General features: G+C 39.9%; 3 protein-coding genes across 4 annotated transcripts; 1 reads left to right on the top strand and 2 right to left on the bottom strand.

The window, feature by feature from the left end:
- The first annotated feature begins 4 nt into the window (after positions 1–4).
- LOC110952571 (zinc finger protein 239-like) lies at positions 5–2,700 on the top strand. 2 transcript variants are annotated; one of them, XM_022196171.2, is made up of 2 exons: positions 5–168; positions 564–2,700. In XM_022196171.2, the coding sequence occupies exon 2, from the start codon at positions 620–622 to the stop codon at positions 1,634–1,636; it is 1,017 nt and encodes a 338-aa protein (XP_022051863.1). In that variant the 5' UTR covers positions 5–168; positions 564–619; the 3' UTR covers positions 1,637–2,700. The 2 variants fall into 2 exon arrangements, with proteins under 2 accessions (XP_022051863.1, XP_022051864.1); XM_022196172.2 differs by having other exon boundaries at positions 18–272.
- On the bottom strand, positions 1,801–12,650 carry prmt2 (protein arginine methyltransferase 2). Its single transcript, XM_022196170.2, has 10 exons — positions 12,596–12,650; positions 12,369–12,487; positions 12,056–12,262; positions 8,523–8,684; positions 7,814–7,978; positions 7,453–7,628; positions 3,227–3,356; positions 3,004–3,140; positions 2,755–2,929; positions 1,801–2,541 (listed from the first exon to the last, which is right to left on the bottom strand). The coding sequence occupies exons 2-10, from the start codon at positions 12,453–12,455 to the stop codon at positions 2,509–2,511; spliced, it is 1,272 nt and encodes a 423-aa protein (XP_022051862.1). The 5' UTR covers positions 12,456–12,487; positions 12,596–12,650; the 3' UTR covers positions 1,801–2,508.
- A 1,919-nt stretch (positions 12,651–14,569) lies between these two features.
- ercc1 (excision repair cross-complementation group 1) lies at positions 14,570–18,832 on the bottom strand. The gene is made up of 9 exons (XM_022196144.2): positions 18,647–18,832; positions 18,010–18,420; positions 17,716–17,819; positions 17,398–17,497; positions 16,008–16,084; positions 15,592–15,691; positions 15,270–15,341; positions 15,023–15,091; positions 14,570–14,933 (listed from the first exon to the last, which is right to left on the bottom strand). Exons 1-9 carry the CDS (start codon positions 18,704–18,706, stop codon positions 14,871–14,873), a joined length of 1,056 nt encoding a protein of 351 aa, XP_022051836.2. The 5' UTR covers positions 18,707–18,832; the 3' UTR covers positions 14,570–14,870.
- Between the last annotated feature and the right edge of the window lie 1,059 nt (positions 18,833–19,891).

Here is a 19,891-nt window from a genome sequence, read left to right as displayed (position 1 = left end):
GCAGCCCCGTTTCTTCCCTGAACCGAGTAGCTTGTTTGCAGGAAAACGCAGACGATGAAATGCAACCCGACAAGCTCCCGGTGTTATTTCAGTCTGATATCATGCCGTTACACCGCGCTTTTGTTGCAATAATAACCTAAATACGTTTGATTACGAAGGAGGAGCACGGTATGTGAAATCTTTGTTTATTACTCGTATTCTCAAACAGCCTTCGCATTGTTTACGCCAGAGCAGGGCCTACAGTACATTACAGCACATCAGACAGGCTGCTAGTAAGCTCTCCTTTTCTTTTTATTCATTTTTTTTTATTTCCATGTCGATTGCATGTTTGTCCTGCGTAATACGAGCACATCCAACACGATCGTGACAAACACAATGCGTCGCCATTAACCAGGAAGCAATGGCATAGAAGATAATGTGCCACTCAGCTGTGCTTTATCCTCTCAGTAATGTAGCTAATCAACAGGGGATTGCTTGGTATATTACATCCTAAAAGCGCTTGGTATATTACATCCTAAAAGCTGCATAACCTCACAGATATGATGTCTTTGTTTCTCTCTCAGATATCCCCCCTCATCTGTCAAACAATGAGGACCCCTCCCCCCCTGCTATAGCTGCCATGCTGGACAAAAGCAGTGAAGAAGTGCAGCCCCAGTCTGGACACTGCTCAGACTGTGGCTGCACTTTCACCCTACCACAGTCAGACTCTGACCCAGAGTCCAGTGACACCCCCAAACGGCCAACAGACAGCCCCTCCAAATGCCCATCCTGCCGGGCGGGCAGCAGCCCCACCAACGGTCGGAGGCCCCACCGCCGAGTCCCCCTCGACCCCCACAGCTGCAGCCTGTGCACCAAGACCTTCATCTCCTCGGCCCACCTCACCCTCCACCTCGCCTCGCACAACAAGGAGAGGAAGTTCAGGTGCAGCACCTGTGGCAAGTACTTCCATCAGTCCTCCCACCTGATGGCACACAAGATAATCCACAGCGGAGACAGGCCCTTCAAATGTCCAGATTGTGGTAAGACCTTCGGCCGAGCCTCCCATCTGAAAACCCACCGCCGGCTCCACACGGGGGAGAAACCTTTCAAGTGCACCTACTGCGACAAGTCGTTCACCCAGAAGGCCGGGCTTCTGGCACATGTTCGCCTCCACACCGGGGAGAGGCCGTACAAGTGTGAGCGGTGTGGCGAGGGCTTTCGCTCCTTGTCCCTGCTGCTCTCTCACAAGGCTCAGGAGGCATCCGGACAGGCCAAACCAGGGTCCACACCACCGCTCAACCAGCCTCAGAAGACACAAGGCAACACAGAGGATCTCAAGTGTGGCGTCTGCTGTCGCACCTTTGTCCGATCTTCATACATCAGGCTGCACATACGCCTCAACAAAGGACAGCGACCTTATCACTGCAAAGTGTGCAACAAGACCTTTGTGAAGCTGGATACGTTTGTGAACCACTGTGACAAACACTTAAGGCAGAAAAAGGAGAAGAACAAGGTGGTTAATGATAAAGTGGTTAAACCTCCTCTGTTTGTTCCGCTCTCCAGGCCTCCTACTCCTGAGTCTTCGCCCACTGAGCCTTTATCTTCAGAGGTCAACACGCGCTCCAGAGCAAAAGCAAAGAGTAAGACAGAGCCATGACCAAGCGGGGACGATCCGCCGAGGCAAAGATGAACTTTACCCAAGAAATGTGTCACAGCAGTTCTGCCACAGCAAATACAAACAGGACAAGAAAGCCTCACCTGTTACTGACAGGTCAAATAAAAATGTAGATGTTTACAAATGATCCAAATTCAAAGAAAAGGAAAAGAGCAAATTAGTAGTTTAATAACTCCTAAAATGCTGTAATTTAATTTACATCAACAACCTAATTGTACAGTTATTTTATTCATAATTTAATTGTGAAAAAATGTCTTTGTGAGCATTACACTGTTGTGTTTTTAATGCATATTTTAGCACAAAAATCTGATTTACATTTGTAATGTATCAGTGGAATACATTGTTCACTTTAATCTTTCAATGAAAAAAGGTCCAACATTGAAACCATTGTAATTCATGGTTAATCTGTTGCTTTGTTAAATCCACACAAGCCCAGTGGTATGTACGCACAAATTATAATGTACATGAAATGCTTATTGTAGGACAATATGCATATTTAGTACAACGGACATAAAAGCATAGTGTTGTGGCCCGAACTCTGTGAAAATCTATTTGGTGTTACAGTTGTCAACATCCCCGGTACGTCACTGATCTTTTCCCACCGAATCCATTTAGTGTAGCTCCAGAGTTGTCTGTGTAAACCTGCTCTTACAGCATGGCTCATAGTGTGCTGCATCACCTGGACCTGTAGCTATGGAGTTATCGTTGCACATCTACATGTGCTGCCAGATGACCCTCCTTTCACTGTCATCCTGATGGCAACATTAATTCCAGGTCAGCAGCAGCTCACAGCTGAACAGACGATGTACTGGGCGGTTTTCTGTGGATCTCCGCTCTTGACGGGTGAGAGTATGTCACCTCCACATGGGGAAACTCTTTGTTCCAGCCTGAGGAGAGAGGAGAAAAAAGCAAGTTTACAACTTTATGGACACTGGCTTAAAGCCAAGTCTGGACTTTTGGGAAGCTAATATGTGTACCTGAATCACCTAGCATGAAAAAAATGTAGCCACAAAGCTATGAAATATAATAAAATCATCTGTCACCGCCTTGTGGACATAATCACTCAGATAAATAGTGTAAAGTGACACGAAGGGGTTTGCCTGGCAGTTATCTGTATCCTCTGTGCTGCTGTTAATGCTCCACTGCAGGGTCACGGTCATGTGGCGTCTCCAGACGGGGTTTCTGTGCAGGACAATGCTTCCACTGATGGAGTCTCCGGCACATACGCTGACCGGCCTGTCCAGCATGAAAAGAGTCTGCTTCCAGTGTGTTGGCCTGAAGAGAAACACGTCTAATTAATATTAATGTAATATGTGTCAAATTAATAGTGCTGAACATGTTTTGTTTACTCAGAGTCGGGTCCTGTGTTCAGCTCCACTGCTGCACCTCCTGCCTCCAGGCTCTCAAAATGAACAGTGAACCAGGCAGTGAATCCATGAAAAACACCAGACTTTTCCACACAAAAATGAAACTGGCCCTTCATTTCCTGAGAAATGAAACAGAGTGCTATCAGTAACACAGGCCAACTTGTGGAAGTTGCAGCAGTTTTTAAAGATGAAACTCAATCAGTACCTCCAGGTCTCTCACTTGCAAAGTGTACATGTCCAGGCAGATGACGTCGCAGGGGGTAGTGAGGCAGTCGTCGGGCTCAATGAGGTGGCTGAACTTGGGCTTGGTGAAGAACTCCTGCTGTGCCAAAGGTCTGCAGAGATAAAACATTACTCGGCATCATGGCGTAATTAGTTTGCTACCACAGCTAATATACAATACAACTCAATAGGGAAAATAAGTTTATGGCAAAAACAATAAAATGGTTCTGTTAGTGTATATGAACACTATCTACAAACAGGATATAATCTACTCTGTAATTGTAGAGGCCACAACTGGCTACCTAAATATAGATTTCTGAATAGAACAAGCGACAAGTGGATAAAATGGCAACATCTTAACAAATGGTGACTTTAAATATTCTCTCGCAGAGGCCATGAGGTGCTGTTTTATAGAAAATAGTCATAATCTTAAAATCTCTAGTCATACTCACTCTGGATTGTCTTATGAGTGCTCTTGATTTTCATGAATTCACCCTTCCTGTGTTTGGAAACTATATGTGATCACAATTTTTGAGCAGTCCACAATCCCAGTATTCATATCAGTTTACCCAGTGATTAAAGGTGTAACTATATAGTGTCTGTGCCTTATGTTGCACACCATCAACTTCAGAACTGCAGTAAACTCCATTCAAGGCAATGAGTGTGTTTACATGCGTGCATGAATACGAGTTTCACAGTTATGCTTGGGGGATGTAAACTTGAAACTCTAGTTTTAAAAAAAGCCAGAAAAAAAGCATCCCAACTGGAGTACTCTGACAAAGAAACAGGATACTGGGACACAGAAATGACTCATCCTGGCTCCAAGTCAAGTCTACAGGCACATTTTCAACTCAAATTGCGCTGCAGTTAGTCAGCCAAATGAAATGCTGAATAACGATCAAGACAATAAAAAAGGGAGTGTCGGACTTCAGTAATGCACTTCCCAAACTGCACCGTCACTCTTGTTTTTCATTCGCATTGGTCACATGAAAAATCCCACAGAGCGACAGAGAGGAGCACTTTAGACAGCCGAGTTCATTCGCAACTGAGTTTACGCAATAATAAGTGGCTGAGAAGTTCAGATAGGCAGTAAGAAACCTAACACTAGTAATTTCATGTAAACAGAAACCAGATGTCTAATACTCAGAGTATTGAAGGATACTAATTAGCACCTAAATACACTAAGAGATACAGAATCAGAATCGGTTTTTATTGTCAAGTAGGTTTTTACACTTACAAGGAATTTTCTCTGATGCTCTTGGTGCAAGTACAGATAAAATAAAATAGTAAGTAAAGAGATGTAAGAAATATGGTTAAAAATAGACAAGGTATGTGCAGTTACTACACAGTAGTAATTCATATAGTCAACAGAGCTGATTTGCAGTGGCACAGGCAGTGTTTATCAGCGATGCAGCAGAGGGAAAGAAGCTGTTCTTGTGGCGAGAGGTTTTAGTCCTGATGGACTGCAGCCTCCTGCCTGAGGGGAGGGGTTCAAAAAGTTAAAAGCTTCAGGGAAAAGCTGGAAAGTTAACCCAGAGATAAGATTTTCAAAGGTATGCAGTTACTTTTTCCCCAATTTCCCAATACAGATCAACTTTAACTGAGACAGTGGACACTTCTATGTCTCAGAGGAACATAAAGTAACTTAATGTACTTCATACATGGGATAAGTAACATTGCTGCTTAATCAATTTGTTAAAATGACAACATTTGGTCTTTTACACAGAAGTCATTTTTTTTGTATTGTTCTTCATAGCTTCATTTGTCTTCCATGTGAGTTTGGACAGTATATTGAGTAACATAATGTATAATATTGTACTAATAAACAAGTCTGCCCTTAAATCCGCTTTGTATGAAATGGTTTAACTGCAGCTTATAAACTGTGCCGTCTGTGACAGCTCACCTGTCTGAAGTGAAGAAGAGTTCACAGTGTGACCTGCCATGAGATCCTGACTGATCCTGTCTCCATGTGAGGGATACTTTGCAATTATAAGTACACAATGAAGTTAAAATTATCAAATTATCATGCGTCTCAATGTTTCTATTCATTGCTACGTGGACAACACACAGATATACCTTCTGCTGAGACCTGCTGAAAGCCTACCATCTGTTTTTAACTGTTAGAATGATATAAACTGTTGGATGCCACAAAACTTCTTAAACAACTCCAAATCTGGAATCATAGTGTTCAACCCTCCAAATCCCGACAACAGCCTCACCGCCAACATCCACTGTCTACTATCCACGAATGTAAAGCCCCGTTGCCAGAAATCTAGGCATCTTATTTGATTCTGACCTCACTCAGTTTCACGCCCCACATCAACAAAGTCATCCAGTCCTGCTTCCTCCACATAAGAACCATTGCCAAAATCAAATCAATCCTCCCTTGGTCAGACCTTGAAAAAATGATCCATATCCTCATATTTTTCCCATCTTGATTACTGCAACTCCATTTTATCGGGCATTGCACAAAAAATCCCTCTCCCGCCTCCAACTGGTCCAGAAAGCAGCAGCAAGGCTTCTTACTGGTTTGAATAGACGACATCACATCTCATCTGTTCCAGCTTGCCTCCACTGGCTCGCTGTCCGTTTTAGAATTGATTTTAAGATTTTACTCATATTTAAAGCTTGCCAGGGCCTTGCCCCTGGCTATATTTTAAACATGCTAGCCCCGTACGTCCCCTCGTACAGCCTTAGATCCACAGGTGGGTCCCTCCTAGTTGTTCCAAAGTCAAGGCTTAAATCCAAGGGTGACCAGGCCTTCTTCATCAGAGCCCCTCGGCTTTAAAACAACCTGCCTGAGGAGATAAGGCTTGCCGAATTAGTAAATTCTTTGAAATCACTTTTTAAAACCCACTTTTATAGACTTGCCTTCCAGTAAAGTTGTCCTTTTCTTCTCTTTTATCACTATGTTCTACCTGTCAAAGCACTTTGTGAATGTTCTTCTGAAAGTTGCTATACAAATAAAGTCATTATTATTATTATTAAGTTACTTCTGCTGTCCCTATATGCACAAATCTGTCTTACTTTAGAGGCTCTCTCATGGTCCATGCTCTCTGGTAGTGCATCTATTTAATAAACTCAAGAGAAAAGACTCCAACAAACAGCTGGAAGCTACAAACCAAACCTCAGCTTCTACTACTGTTTGTCAAAACTCAGATTACATTCATCATGGATGAGTCTCATGTGACTGATCTGTTCAGTCTAATATTGGTGCTGAAATGTGGAAAATGCCTTCCCTTAATTGCTCTACACTACAGCAAGTACATCACTTGTCCGTGCCTCTCCATTAACGTGATGACATGCAGTTCAAACATGTGCTGTGATGAAAGTGATACCAAAACACTATTAGGTCCAAGCAGCTTTTACAGAAAAGTGACCAGGGTGCACATTCACATAATAACTCAGCATGTGTACGCTGCATCAGATTAATGGAAAACAGTGCATGTCTGAAAGGAACTTTACACCAATACAAAGACAGTCGTTAGTCTTTGAGGTGCAGGTGGATGAGTCAAACTGGATCAATTTTGAAAACACATTTGCAGCATCTATGTTAGAAATAAAGAAGTGAGTATATGAAGTACATGCAGGTGACTACTAGTAATAATAAAGTAGTAAAGAAATAATTAAGACAGTAACGTGTGATGGCATGAAGGAGTCACGACATACACAGTTTATTACTGTAAAAAGAAGCACTTTTTTGTCTGACCTACACATAAATATGTTGCTGACAGTCAGCCTGACAAAAGGTTAATTTCAGTTGTAGTTCATGTTAAAATTCTGTTTCACATAAATGATTTAAACGCTAAGGAGCTCTTAGCACATCTATTTTAAGACGCAGATGCATATCCAACAGGTTTAAACGTTAATTGCGCATTGTTTATATGCTACACCTTAATTAAAAGGTCTAGCACCAAAATGATGCCCCAATAAAATATTGTTGCAAGTTAGACAGTGTGTGGGAGCCTGTTTGAATTTGTTCCATCATCTAATTGGTTGCCATATTTGTGGCTGTCGCTCATTTGTATCTTGCAAGTGTGTGTGTGAAATAGCACACAAAAACAGCATTACCACCACTGACATACTAAACTTGTGGAACTGCGCATCAAAGTTCAGGATCTTTAACACTGAGCGAAAACAGAGTAAGTACAAAAAATACAAGCAAGACAGGATATTGTTCACTGTCTGCTGCTGACTAATGGCTCTTACTGAAGAGGGGTGAAGTCTAGGCCATAGGGCCGTTCCCAGAAGGCCATCTTCTCGGTGTAATAGCTGTCAGCTTGACATGGCACCAGGGTGAGGGCTGCGGAGGAAGGCCACATGACGCCGCCGTCTCGGAGCCAGCGGTCCCTGGCCTGCAGAACTGACTCCACCATGAACTCAAACTAGATCAGGGGAAAGGGACAAGAAAACATGAGGTGACAAATTCAAACTCCAGAAGGTCAAAAGTGGAAGCGTATGATAGGATCCAGTGAAGAAGAAATAATGCTAAGAAAAAATATGAAATGCAGAAATATTATCTAAACACAGTAAATAACAAAAGCATCAGCATTGGAGGTGTGATTATTACCAGGAGGCAGTTACCCATCCACTCAGACACCAGGACGTCCACCTGCTCTGGCAGCTCGATCTCCTCAGCTCGCCCCTGCAGCACCGTGACCACCTCCTCACATCCGTTCTGCTTCACCAGCTGTCTCGTGTAGTCGGCCATGGAGCTCGCCTCTACAGCATACACCTACAATACCACACACAAAGTGTACGCAAAATGCTGCAGCAACACTCCTCGTCCAGCAGATGGCAGTATAAGTACACTAAAGTTCAACATACAGTCTGCCTAAACTGAGTAGTGTTAGACAGTGATTCATTTTACTGGATTTCCTATTAAGTTTTTTTAGGGATTTTCTTTTCATTTGGAATATTTAGAAGTTTAAAATACAATTTTCATCAGAAAGTGGTTGAGTTATGTACATTTTCATGATATTTACTAATTCACTTCTGCCTTTTTGGATGTAGTTGATAAAATTTGGGTAAATATGACCAAGACACAATTTCTAGTGAACTAAAGATTATGTTTGCAACAAATAATCTTCAACAAGCAAACAGGTGACTTAATCTGAACTAGCAGGCTGGCAGGCAGCTACATGTCTCTTCATAACATGTCTGATTGAAGTCAAAGTCCTAGAAGTTTATATACTGCAGCCTTCCTAACCAGCAGCCTGTGTGTGTGTATGCTTCATGTGTTTTATTGACTTCCACATCAGTCACACTGTGAACATTACCACTGAGGGTTGAGCCAGCTGAGCGCAGAATAAACTGATGATGCCGGTCCCACAGCCGAGGTCCATCACCACCTTGTTCTTCAGAGAAGCGCTGTTGCTGAGAATAACCTGCCGGTACGTCTCAGTGCGACTCTTGTCTGACAACATCTCCAGGTGAAGCCTCTGTATCATGAGACACAATGGGGAAAAAAAAAAAAAAAAAAACAGGAAGTGGTATGATTTGGTTCAGTGAATAAATAACAGTATACCACTACAGATGCAGCTGGGATTATATCGACCGATTCGTATGCTGTGTCCCACCCTAACTTTTGTATATGAAAAAAGATAACACTGATAATGGTACATGGAATTACAGACACAATATTTAACAATGGCATTATAAAAAAATCTAAAAACTGTTTTAAATTGCACTGTTACAGCTCATTCAGACCACAACTCATATTGTGATTGTGCTGACTGACAAAGGCTGTGTGATTAAAAGTGGCATTATGAAATAAAATGGCAATTATATGAAATGAAAATAGCTGTGTAAACATGGACCCTAATATTCCACTAATAAACAGACTAATGGGAGTAGCTCAACCAGAATAGAAAGATTGGCCTGATCGAAAGGATTATTCAATCTGGCACCTAATAACTGTGTAAGTGCTTAATCCAATCACTTCTTTCTGGTTGGAATAACTACAGCGTTTTTGCATATATTTGCCCCACGCTCCACTCCTAATTGATGAACTTTGTCAAAACAACTTATGTGCAGCAAAGACTGCTGCTTAATTAGAGAGAACAGCAAAATTGCAAAAACTGCTCCAAGGACACGATGTGGATCCATCTTAGTCATTTTCTTCTACTGATTATAAAAACATTGTTGGAATAAAAATGTTCCTGTTAAATTTATAATGCTTTGAAGCAGGTAGAACCAATTGGCATTAGTTAACAAAGCTATATTGTGATTGAATGCTTTCAGGCATTTAAACGTGCATATTATCAGATCACTTCAATTAACGTCCATGTAAACAGCTAGATTAGGGTGTCTGAGCTTTGATTTCAATCAGGCTGAAGAAATATTGTCCATATAACTGTAAAGTAAAATAAAAACCGATACAAAAAAAAACAAATAAATAAATAAGACATTGTTTCTGTAATGTCTGACACTTCTGGTCTCCTTAGTCTTTCCACAATCTATAACTGTATTTGTTTTTACCTCAAGAAAGAGTAAATGTTGTCACGGTAAGAACTAATTGGATCCAAAATGGTATTAATTTGCACAACAGAGCAGGGTCTGTTTTCATACTTCTTCTTGGGTGGCAGATTGACAGGCAAATGTTTGAAAGTCAGGTTCTTCTTCCACTATGCATCTATTCTGGGCTTGATTTCCCAACATTTCTAGTGAATGTTCACATCTCTGCAACTCTCTGTAATGCACTGCTAAAAGTAACTACAATACACTACAAGGATGGTGTAACTTTGACAAAAGATGGTGTTTATCGAGATGGATTATGCTACCTAAAGTCTGCATGCTGATGAATAGAATTATGATCAGAAATGCAAGGCTTTCTGGAGGGCTGCAAATCTGTCTAAACTCATACATGACAGTCATTTTCCGGTCAGTAATTAAGAATTCATCTTCCATGTTTGAAAGTTTTTCCATAAAATAATCCTTTCATGCCATAAAATGGATTCGATGCAACACTACACCGCTATTTCTTGTGCAGATCAATGAATTCCCTGCGTCTCTCTCAACCTATCCCCCACCTACTCTAACAGCTTGAGCACACCAGCTCACCTGTACCACTACTCGGACACTGCAAGACTACGCCACGCCACACAATGACAAGTTGTCACATTGGGAATAATTCTGCAGTGTGTATTTGAACTGGAAAGCAACTAAAGAAGATACAGAAAACACCACGCTGGAAGGTGACAGATTGGTTCCTTTGTTTTTATTCATACGAAAACCCCTAAAAATCTGTGTTTTTAGGACTATGATCAGTACCATGCAATTTCAAAAGTCAGCCATGGTGTTGACTGCTTATTCTGCATATGGGTCATTCCGCTTCAATTGACTGAATGTCCCATGCCAGACCATCTTCAATTTGACTGCTTTTCTTTAAATGTCATGAATATTGATGACCATGTGTTAAATCTGGGGTCATAGATTAGATTAGTTCTTGAGTTTACAAATTCTTAAAGGGAGGTGGGGTCATGACAATTTTTGCATTGTTTTCTTTGCTCCAAGCTTTGGATGTAAGTTCATCATTATTTTTCTCATGTAGTATGTCTCTGACTGTCATGATACTCTACATTTTAAAACTGCTATTGGTGCCAATCACAGGGGGAAAGAAATCTGCCTCAAAATGAAAAATAATATTAAATATGGATTTTTTTTTAACCAAATCTGCACCATAATATAATTAGTTGGTATTATTCTATTAGAGCAGGGTTGTACTACTGAAGGCCACATGTACATATCAGTGAGTCTGCAAAATTTCAGGACTCTAGCTACATTACTTCTCAAGTTATTGCACTTTAAGTATTGCTCCACAAATTGGCGCAAAGAAAGCAGGGCAAAACTCGCCATGATCCCACCCCAGTTTAGGAACTCAAATGCACAGAAAAACCAGACAAATGTAAGATGGTCAGGCATGATTTTTTTTTTTTTTAAGAATCAAGGTGGAATCACCCCTTTAATAAGCACCATGTTCACATTTTACAAGGTAAAAACTTGATCTTTAAAGGTCTACTAGATGTTACTGCTGTCTTTTGTTACATGAGCATTCACAGAATATAGTTCAAACTCTGCCCAAATTCAGTTTGTCAGTTAAAGGTCTCTACGTCTTCAAAAGTAAAATAAAAACATTATTTTAGTGTGACTTTTAACATTTATGTTTTTATCCCAGAGATTGCTTTTAATTGAGGTATGATGTAGGTTTAGGACCCAGACGGAGGCTCAGATCTCAGTGCCGGTCTGAGTGCAGCAGGAAGTCCTTTCTACCGGCTTTTTCAGCTCACAGTAATTAGCATTAATATGTTAACTTATGAGATGCATGTTTTAAACTTTTATATTTTTTCTAACTTCTATGCTATGTATATGATCCTACTGCTGACTTTCTGTCAGGTTTGTGGGTTGTCTGTGTGTTTACATGTTGCTTTCACAAGTAATTTCCTGTAAAGGATTAATAAAGTATTATCATTCTTATTACCCTAAGATTTTTATTGTGTTTTGTTTTAATGTATCCTATCTTTTTACCTGTCCTTGCTGTTATGTTGCTGAATGGTGAAACATTGAGCACTGTTTGGTCTTTTGTCTTGTTAGTTTGTCACATGAGCAAGCACCAGCCTGTCAGGTTCAAGGTCTGATTTGTAATAAAATTATAAAATGCAATCACTTTTCTGCAAAATAAATCTAGCCACGAGTACAAATAAAGTAACCTTACCTTACCTTAAAGTAGTTAAAGGTTCTGATTATTAAGAAAAACCTTAAAGTTTATGATAAGTTGAACCAGTGGGGACGTATTTAAAGAAAAGTTACAAACCAGTGTCCCATAGCTGCCGAAGTACTCCTCATCCTGCCATGGGTCCTCCGAAGAGACGTCCTCCTCCTCCTCCTCCTCCTCCTCCGCAGTAACCAGACGCAGGTAGCTGGCAGGGACGTAACCCGGGACCCCCTGCAGAGCTGCCCACCACCACTCCGCTGAAGGCTTGGAGTGGACGACCAGCCTGTCTCCTGAGCTGAAACTGAGCTGCAGGGCAAAAGCGATAAAGTCAGACTTAATTATCCAACATTTTTTTGTTTGTTTGTTTGTTTTGGAGGTACACAGTTATTAGAGGTCTGCAGGGCTCTCTGACCTGGTCACTGCCTCCTCCAATGAAGTCTGACAGGGCGACGTACTCTTCAGGAGATGCTTCATCCTCGTCTTCTTTCTCCGCCTCCATGTTCCGACGACACCTCTGCTGTTTGCTGTCTTCTTTAAAAAAACAAACAAAAAAGTTCAGTCTTTACACAAAACGCCCCACTGACACTGTAAGTTTAAAAACACTGTGTATCAGAGCGAAACGAGCGGCAAAACACACACCTCAGGTGGTGTGTGGAGCACAAGCATTTCCTGATTTACGTCATTTTGCTTTGGTGTATACTTCACGGGCTGTCGGAAAAAATCTCACTTTCTCAAAACAGACTAAATCTGTACCCAAAGGCAATTTTTCTCTGCAGGTCCAAGCCTGAAAACGTAAACTGGAGAAGGGCTTGTTTTCTCACTTTATAAATGCTGTTTCACACAATGTTGAAGAAATATATTTCTAAATTTTACATAAAATTGGCCCAGCTAGTTCTTACTAATGAGCCTGGGATCTTTCTGCATGGAGTTTGCTTGTTCTCCCTGTGCATGTGTGGGTTTTCTCCGGGCACTCCAGGTTCCTCCCACAGTCCAAAAATATGCTGAGGTGAATTGGTTACTCTAAATTGCCCGTAGGTGTGAATGTGAGTGTGATTGTTTGTCTGTAAATGTAGCCCTGCGACAGACTGGCGACCTGTCCAGGGTGTCCCCTGCCTTCGCCCAAGTCAGCTGGGATAGGCTCCAGCACCCCCACGACCGTAATGAGGATAAAGCGGTGTGTAGAGAATGGATGGATGGATAGTTCTTACTACTGAATGTACAGACAGTGATAAATCCTGTACCTTATGTAAACACAATCTGTAAATAATTTACCTATTTTTTGAGTCTTAAATATCTCACAAGCTGGACAGACCTGAAGTCCCTAACTCTGTTGACTCCTTTAAGCCTAAAGATAAGCCTATTATGGGTTGCAACAATATTCTAGGTAATGGTACTCTTGAGGTTATTCTTCTTCTTTTCCCTTCAGCTTTTTCCTTCAGGGATCACCACAGTGAACCATCTGCTTCCATCTAACTCCATTTTCTGCATCCTCTTCTCTCACACCAAGTGACTTTATGACTTGCACTTTTTAAATCTATTTTTATCAGAAATTTGCAATATCTCTCTAAGTTTCCGCATTTCCTCTGATAGTCAAAGTCTACATAAATACTTCACTTTATTCAACAATCAAAAAAACGAGGAAGTTTTAGAAGCAGATGAACCTTTGTTATCTTAAACCTGTATTATTTTTCCATTTAGCTTTTTACCCAGTTGTCTTTTAGTATTTTTATGCTCTCCATTCTAATTTGTCCTTTATATTTAATTAATATAAGCAGCTATTGTTAACCTAAATGTTTCTTACACTTTTCTCAATAATAAAAAAAGGTGATCCTCAAATAAGTTAAAACTGTAAACCCATTGTAAATTACCAGCCCAGAAAATGACTGCAGAGGTTCTGTGTGCAGCATAGATCATGTAAGTGTAACAAAAACCTCTGGGAGATTATTCACAGCACATTAAACATTCTGCATGTTTGTACTTGTACGTTTTCCTTTAGTTTCCACTATAACACGTTAGAATTGTGCATCTGACCTATTTTCCTCCTCCCGTTGCCACCATAACCACATTTATTTCCAAGATGTCCTCCATGGTACTACAACCTAATATGCAACCTTTTTCAAAGCACTGGAAAAGGGAAACTCAAGAGAGCACTTAAATGCAGCACTAAAAAGAAATAAACAGAATGGAAACAAAACTTTTTTCTCTGTTTAAAATATCTGGTAGCCTTCACTTAAAACAAAGAGATCTGTAGATAATAAGCACATATAAGAGTGAGGTTACCATAAAAAAGCACAATTTCTTATTTAGACTTCCTGCTCCTACTACAAATGCACACAAATATAAATGTATACCTAAATAAGTATATGAGAAATAATAATGTCACATGCTCGTCAGTTTACCGTCAACACATGGCATGGTATTCACCCCACCTTCCTTCTGTCTCTCATCAAAAAGCTCTGTGCTTCCTAAACTATATAAAAAAAACATTCTTTTTAAAATGTCTCCTTGTTTCTTTAAATTAATGAGATTTCTTTTTTGGCACTCCCTGGTTGCTTTGTGCTGGGACAAGTAAAACTGTAAAGAGGTATTAAGGGACCTTATACAGTATGAAAATATGACAAAATATTTACTTTTATTTAAAAAAAAAAATTCACTCAACAATGAACAAATAGTATAACGCCATATAAACACAGTTTATATTATACATTCTTACAAATACCCGAAACTGGTTCTAGGTCAGGGTAAAAACTAAAGTTTTACACATTTGTTTCATCATCTCAGTAAATCAAGAGTGTTTGGAATACTAATTCAGTCCTATACAGAGTGTGTGTCTGTGTTTGCACCCTGCTCATCATGATGGCCAACTCTATAGAATTCATTTCAGAAGCACGTCACACATCCTTGGCGAGACGCCTCAGCTGTCTTTTGTCTTTGACTTGAGAAAGGGCTTGTGGAGCACGTCAAAGAGTCGTCTCGCCTGAAAGCACAAAATGTCAACGTAGTAAGCATGCAAATGTTTCATCTACACTCTGTATATTAGCATCCTGTGTGTGTAGTTTTCCTCACTTTTTGTGGCCCGAGGCCTGGGCAGAGAACCAAGTCTTCTTTAGAGGCACTGATGATTCCTTCTACTGACTGTAAAAAAAGAAACAAACCAAAAAAAAAAAAACGTACACGATCAAATCAGTCTCTTCATGTATGTGCGTGTGCATTTAGTCCGGTTATAGAACGGCATCAATCTGATTAAATTAATACTTGCTGCACACGGCAGCTAATGGAGTGGAAATACTGTTTTCTGTTCACTGGTACTCACCGAGAAAGTCGATAGCAAGGTAATGGCGTCAGTTTTATTTATAGACTTCACAGTGGTCAAGCAATCTGTAACCTTAAAGCAAGCATTGAAATAGAATCAGCACTACATTGTTTGAACATAGAGAGATGCTGCAAGACTTTGGCAAATACTCTGATGACACACTGAGCACTTTTGATGGCATTTCTAGTTATTTATAATGAGTTTAAATTTAATTAATTTGATTTTACAGTGACCTGAGGTTTTAAACTGGCAAAATAAAGTTAAAAAAAAATCAGCAACAAACTTTTAAATCTTTGAATAAAAATGGGGAATCCATACACACCTTTGACAGATAGTCTTTTTCAACCTGCTCCTTGAGGAGGTCTGCTGGTTTCTTTTCATATGACTTGTATGTTTCCAGGTAACGTCCTGCCTCTTCTGGACTGCCAATTCAACATGATCAAAAAAAAAGAAAAAAAGGGGGGAATAAATATGCTACAGTGAGGCTCAAAAGGCTAATTTCCATCTGCTGATCCTCGCCAGAGAAAAGAAGCATCAGAATAAAGCAACTATCAAAGACAAACACAGATGCATTATGTAACACATTCCAAAAACAGAACCCTCTGACTTTCTCTTCTGATTACACACTTTTTTAGACGGGAAGGGCAGGATCATGAGCACATCATCAAAAATTAAACACTTTAAACCCATTTCCCAGTACATTCCTTTATGTTTTATGTCATCTGTTGCAGGCCTTACCTCCAAGCCAAGATGAGAGTGCAGTCAGCCATGATGCAGATGCGAGCCAGCTCCTTTAATGCGTGATGAGGGTCTTTCTGTGAAGGAGAAATAATGTCAAAGAGAAAAACTGCATTACTTCTTCAGGATTTATATCTTAAAAAATGACTTTAGGGTTGTAAATTTGCTGCAAGTAGAGATGTCTTGATTTTGTTTTAAACCCTTCTGAGTTTTTTTCCCCACACAGAAGCTAGTATTTGTCAGCTTTTAGATCTATTTTGTTTCTACACACAGTGCCAAAAATAGTCTCCAGCTGCACACTTCACACTTCAGTTGCACCATTGTTAGCCAAACTAATTCTGCGGAGTCGAGGCATAGTTCACATATGAATAGATCTGAATGCTAACTTTACAGCTTTCCTTTAACAGCTTGGTAAATGCTTGTTAATTTTGTTAAATATTACACCACTCTATGGTTGAATTCTTAGCGGCACTAAGTAATGGAAGCTGTCATTACCTACCTGAGAGCTGTTACAGTTAACAAGCTAGCCCACAAAAATGTAGAGGTATTTTTGTCCCTGTTTTTGTTGTTTAAAGATGCTTTAAAGACTATATTATTTATAATAGACTTATTTTTATAATCAATAATTATTGGCACCCCTGGTTAAGATGTGTTGAAAGCCTTAAAATAAATTCCTTTTAATTGCAGAAGCATACTCTCACATTGAAAATTGTACAAAAATGTATGATAGGAGAAGATTAGGTGCTGTTTTGTTGGCAAAAGGAGGCTGTACAAAGTATTAACATCAGTGGTGCTAATAATTGTGGCACACATGATTTGATGTAAAACAAATATTTCTTAATGTGTGATTCCCCCCCACCCCCACCCACACACACACACACACTGAATAAATGCACTTGAATTAAAGATTGGATTTTGCTCTTTTTGTCATTGTGGTCCTATATTATTTAGAAAAAAAACGGAATTTATTAGAAGCTAAAGAATACATCTAACCAGGGGTGCCAATAATTATGGAGGGCGCTGTACATACTTGCAAATACAGTTTTCACAAGAGCAGTACTTGAGAACTTTTGAGGTAATAAATCCAAGTTCATATAAATATAAATGTTTTCAAAGACAATGTTACAGCAGGAGAAATTTGAAATACAAGTAGACAAATTAATAAATGGAGGAGCAAAGGCAAAAATATACCACATTTTTTACTTTTCTATTTATTATACTGTTGTTAAAGTATTGACTGTAAATAAATGTAAAAGTATTTATGACTCCAAAGAAAAGCTGGAGCACAGCGGGGTTAAATAAATTAAAGGTCACAATTTCATGTGATTTCATTTGTAAACAAAGTAAAGCAAAGCATGCCCTCTAATGTGACAAAACATTATTTACTTACTATGTCTACTTGGACCAGTAGCACTCGCAGGGTAAACGTCTGCCCAAGCTGCTTCAGACGGTCGTGGATGTAGTTTGGGTTGAGGTTGTGATACCTCAGACTTCATACCAGACCCAAAACCAAGAACAAAACAAAACACAAACGAGAAGGAAAACATACAAAAAGTTAATCGCCACTCATCAATTATCAAAAAACCTAATCCTGTGCTCACACAAAGGATTTATTGTGCGTTAAAACATGCTTTTCTGACAACAGCAATTTTTTTTTTTTTTAAAGTTAAAGGGTTAGGGTTAGAGTTCATGAAGTACTAAAACCCACCTGAGGAAGAGAGCACAAGTTGTCTGTCCCAAAACATAGTCTGGCACGACATCTCCAAACTCCCACGGAACACTTCTCACAAACTTCAGAATGGGATTTCCCCTCTAAATAAGTAAAAACAAACATGTAACCTGCTGCTTACAATTGCACAAGAAGAAACAACATGTGAAGCTTCAGAAACAACATAAGAGGCTAATCTGCTTTAATGAATCGCTCAAAACTGGAATGTGACACTGAATTGAATCAGTAATAATATTTAGAATGACTGAATGACTGCATGGAATTAATGCATACCTGTCGTGGACTCACAACAATACTGCTCCCAGATCCCACTGGTTTAGGACCCAGATTGAGGCTCAGATCTGACTTTTGACAGTCCCCCTCTGTGCCTGCCACTTGTGTCTCCTCACTTTTGTTAACCTCGTGGGACTGAACCTCTGTCCCTTTAGCTGATTCACCTCCTCCTGTATCAGAGGACACTGCATCTGGCCCGTTTTGCTTCAAACTGAAAGCTCCAGCACCTCCAGCCCTGAGTAGTTTGGAGGGGGCATCTCTCTGTGGAGCAGCAGCCACATTGCTTTTACTCTGGACGATATATTCTGCATAAGACAAAGGCTGGTCCACTGCCTCAGGAACCGGCTTAGAGGTTGTTGCAGCTGAGCTGTTTTCTCCTCCTTTACATGAAGACTGGAACTGAGGTTTTGGCTGAAATACAAACACATTGAAAGCCTGTTTCAGGAACAAGAAATCTAAATGAAATCGTGTTAATCACGCACTCGCGAATGTAGCACGATAACCTGAGCATTGCCTTGTGTTCCTAAGATTGTAAGCTGGTTTTTAAATTCCATAAAATTACTGAAATTATTTGCTGGAAAGCTAATTCACTGGGCTAGCTAAGCAACTGCTACCATAATTCTAGCAAAATACAGACCGGTGTTCTTTCTTTGGTGAAAGCAGAGTCGTCCAGGTTGATGTTAAACCTCCTCTTCATGTTTTTAACTTAATGGAGGTCTTTTAAAGTAAACACATGTCCCTGGTAGAGCAATTTTAGCCAAACTTCCAGTGACGTTTCTCACTTTTTTACTGCTGACAGTCAAGTCAAAGCAGCTGCGATGCTTCCACAACATCCGTGTGTAGACTATCAGAATAAAAGCACAGACAACACAAGTAAGAGAAGAAAACTCAGCTCAAATTATATAGTTAGCACTTTGTAAAAACTGAAATTGATTGGTGCTATTTAATCTGGTGTATTATGAAATACAGCGAAAAAAATATCCCTTCACTGTTGCGCTAATGACACAATAAATATACCAATATTCGGTGTTTATCAAGACAACTTCATTTATCTTTTAATATATTTATCTCTCAACCATTATCTACAGATTGCATTTGGCCATTTTAACACAGGGTTTCAAAATGCTCCACTATATTTCATGAAGCTTCAGAAATTAGCTTATTTACAAGTCTATCAAACCATCATAGAGAGCTTCCATCTAGTAGAGGATTTAATCCACTATAAGCTCCAGTAGGGGCAAGACCGATTTGTGGCACTGGCAGCTAGCAGTGACACTTTTTGTGGCACCGCCGCGGTGGCATTAACCGTGGCACCGCGGCGGTGCCACAAAAAGTGTCACTGCACAGTGGCATTAACCGTGGCACCGCGGCGGTGCCACAAAAAGTGTCACTGAACCGTGGCATTAACCGTGGCACGCGGAGGTGCCACAAAAAGTGTCACTGCTGGCTGCCAGTGCCACAAATCGGACCTGCTGTCTCTCATAAGCAGAAAGAACCGATTGCTTTTTTCTTTTATTTTTGTTACTACCTTGCGGTAGAGTGATATTTATTAATTGTTTTCTTAGTATCATTGCCAAAATTGCGTTTTTTGTTTTTTTTAGTCAGTTTAGTTTAGTTATATTATTCAGTAATGTAATGTAATATCAAAAGAATTTTCTTATGGATTGGTTCTTTCTTCCAGAAAATTCTTATCTTATCTTATCTTATCTTATCTTATTACATGTACTTTGTAATGATAAAGTATATATAAATATTATTTCTTTATTATTTATTTGTTGATTCAGCTGCTCTAAGTGTTTTAAATTTTCCCAGAAGACAATTGGAGTTTTTTTAATTGAACTGAATGTACAGCACTGTTGTCAACTCAGGCTGTTTTTTTTTT

Source organism: Acanthochromis polyacanthus, chromosome 14 (genome assembly GCF_021347895.1).
Source record: "Acanthochromis polyacanthus isolate Apoly-LR-REF ecotype Palm Island chromosome 14, KAUST_Apoly_ChrSc, whole genome shotgun sequence".
Classification (NCBI taxonomy): domain Eukaryota; kingdom Metazoa; phylum Chordata; class Actinopteri; family Pomacentridae; genus Acanthochromis; species Acanthochromis polyacanthus.
This window is presented reverse-complemented; position numbering and strand designations above follow the sequence as displayed.

Excerpts from the sequence above, each read along its gene's own strand:
- LOC110952571 (XM_022196171.2), top strand. The coding sequence starts at position 620 with ATGCTGGACAAAAGCAGTGAAGAAGTGCAGCCCCAGTCTGGACACTGC.
- prmt2 (XM_022196170.2), bottom strand. The coding sequence starts at position 12,455 with ATGGAGGCGGAGAAAGAAGACGAGGATGAAGCATCTCCTGAAGAGTAC. Across the intron at positions 7,979-8,522 it reads AGCTGGCTCAACCCTCAGTG|GTGTATGCTGTAGAGGCGAG; the intron begins GTAATGTTCACA and ends GTGGTATTGTAG. Across the intron at positions 3,357-7,452 it reads CTAGACTTCACCCCTCTTCA|ACCTTTGGCACAGCAGGAGT; the intron begins GTAAGAGCCATT and ends TTATCTCTGCAG.
- ercc1 (XM_022196144.2), bottom strand. The coding sequence starts at position 18,706 with ATGAAGAGGAGGTTTAACATCAACCTGGACGACTCTGCTTTCACCAAA. Across the intron at positions 18,421-18,646 it reads TCACCAAAGAAAGAACACCG|CCAAAACCTCAGTTCCAGTC; the intron begins GTCTGTATTTTG and ends TTTGTATTTCAG. Across the intron at positions 14,934-15,022 it reads CAGGCCTCGGGCCACAAAAA|GCGAGACGACTCTTTGACGT; the intron begins GTGAGGAAAACT and ends TTGTGCTTTCAG.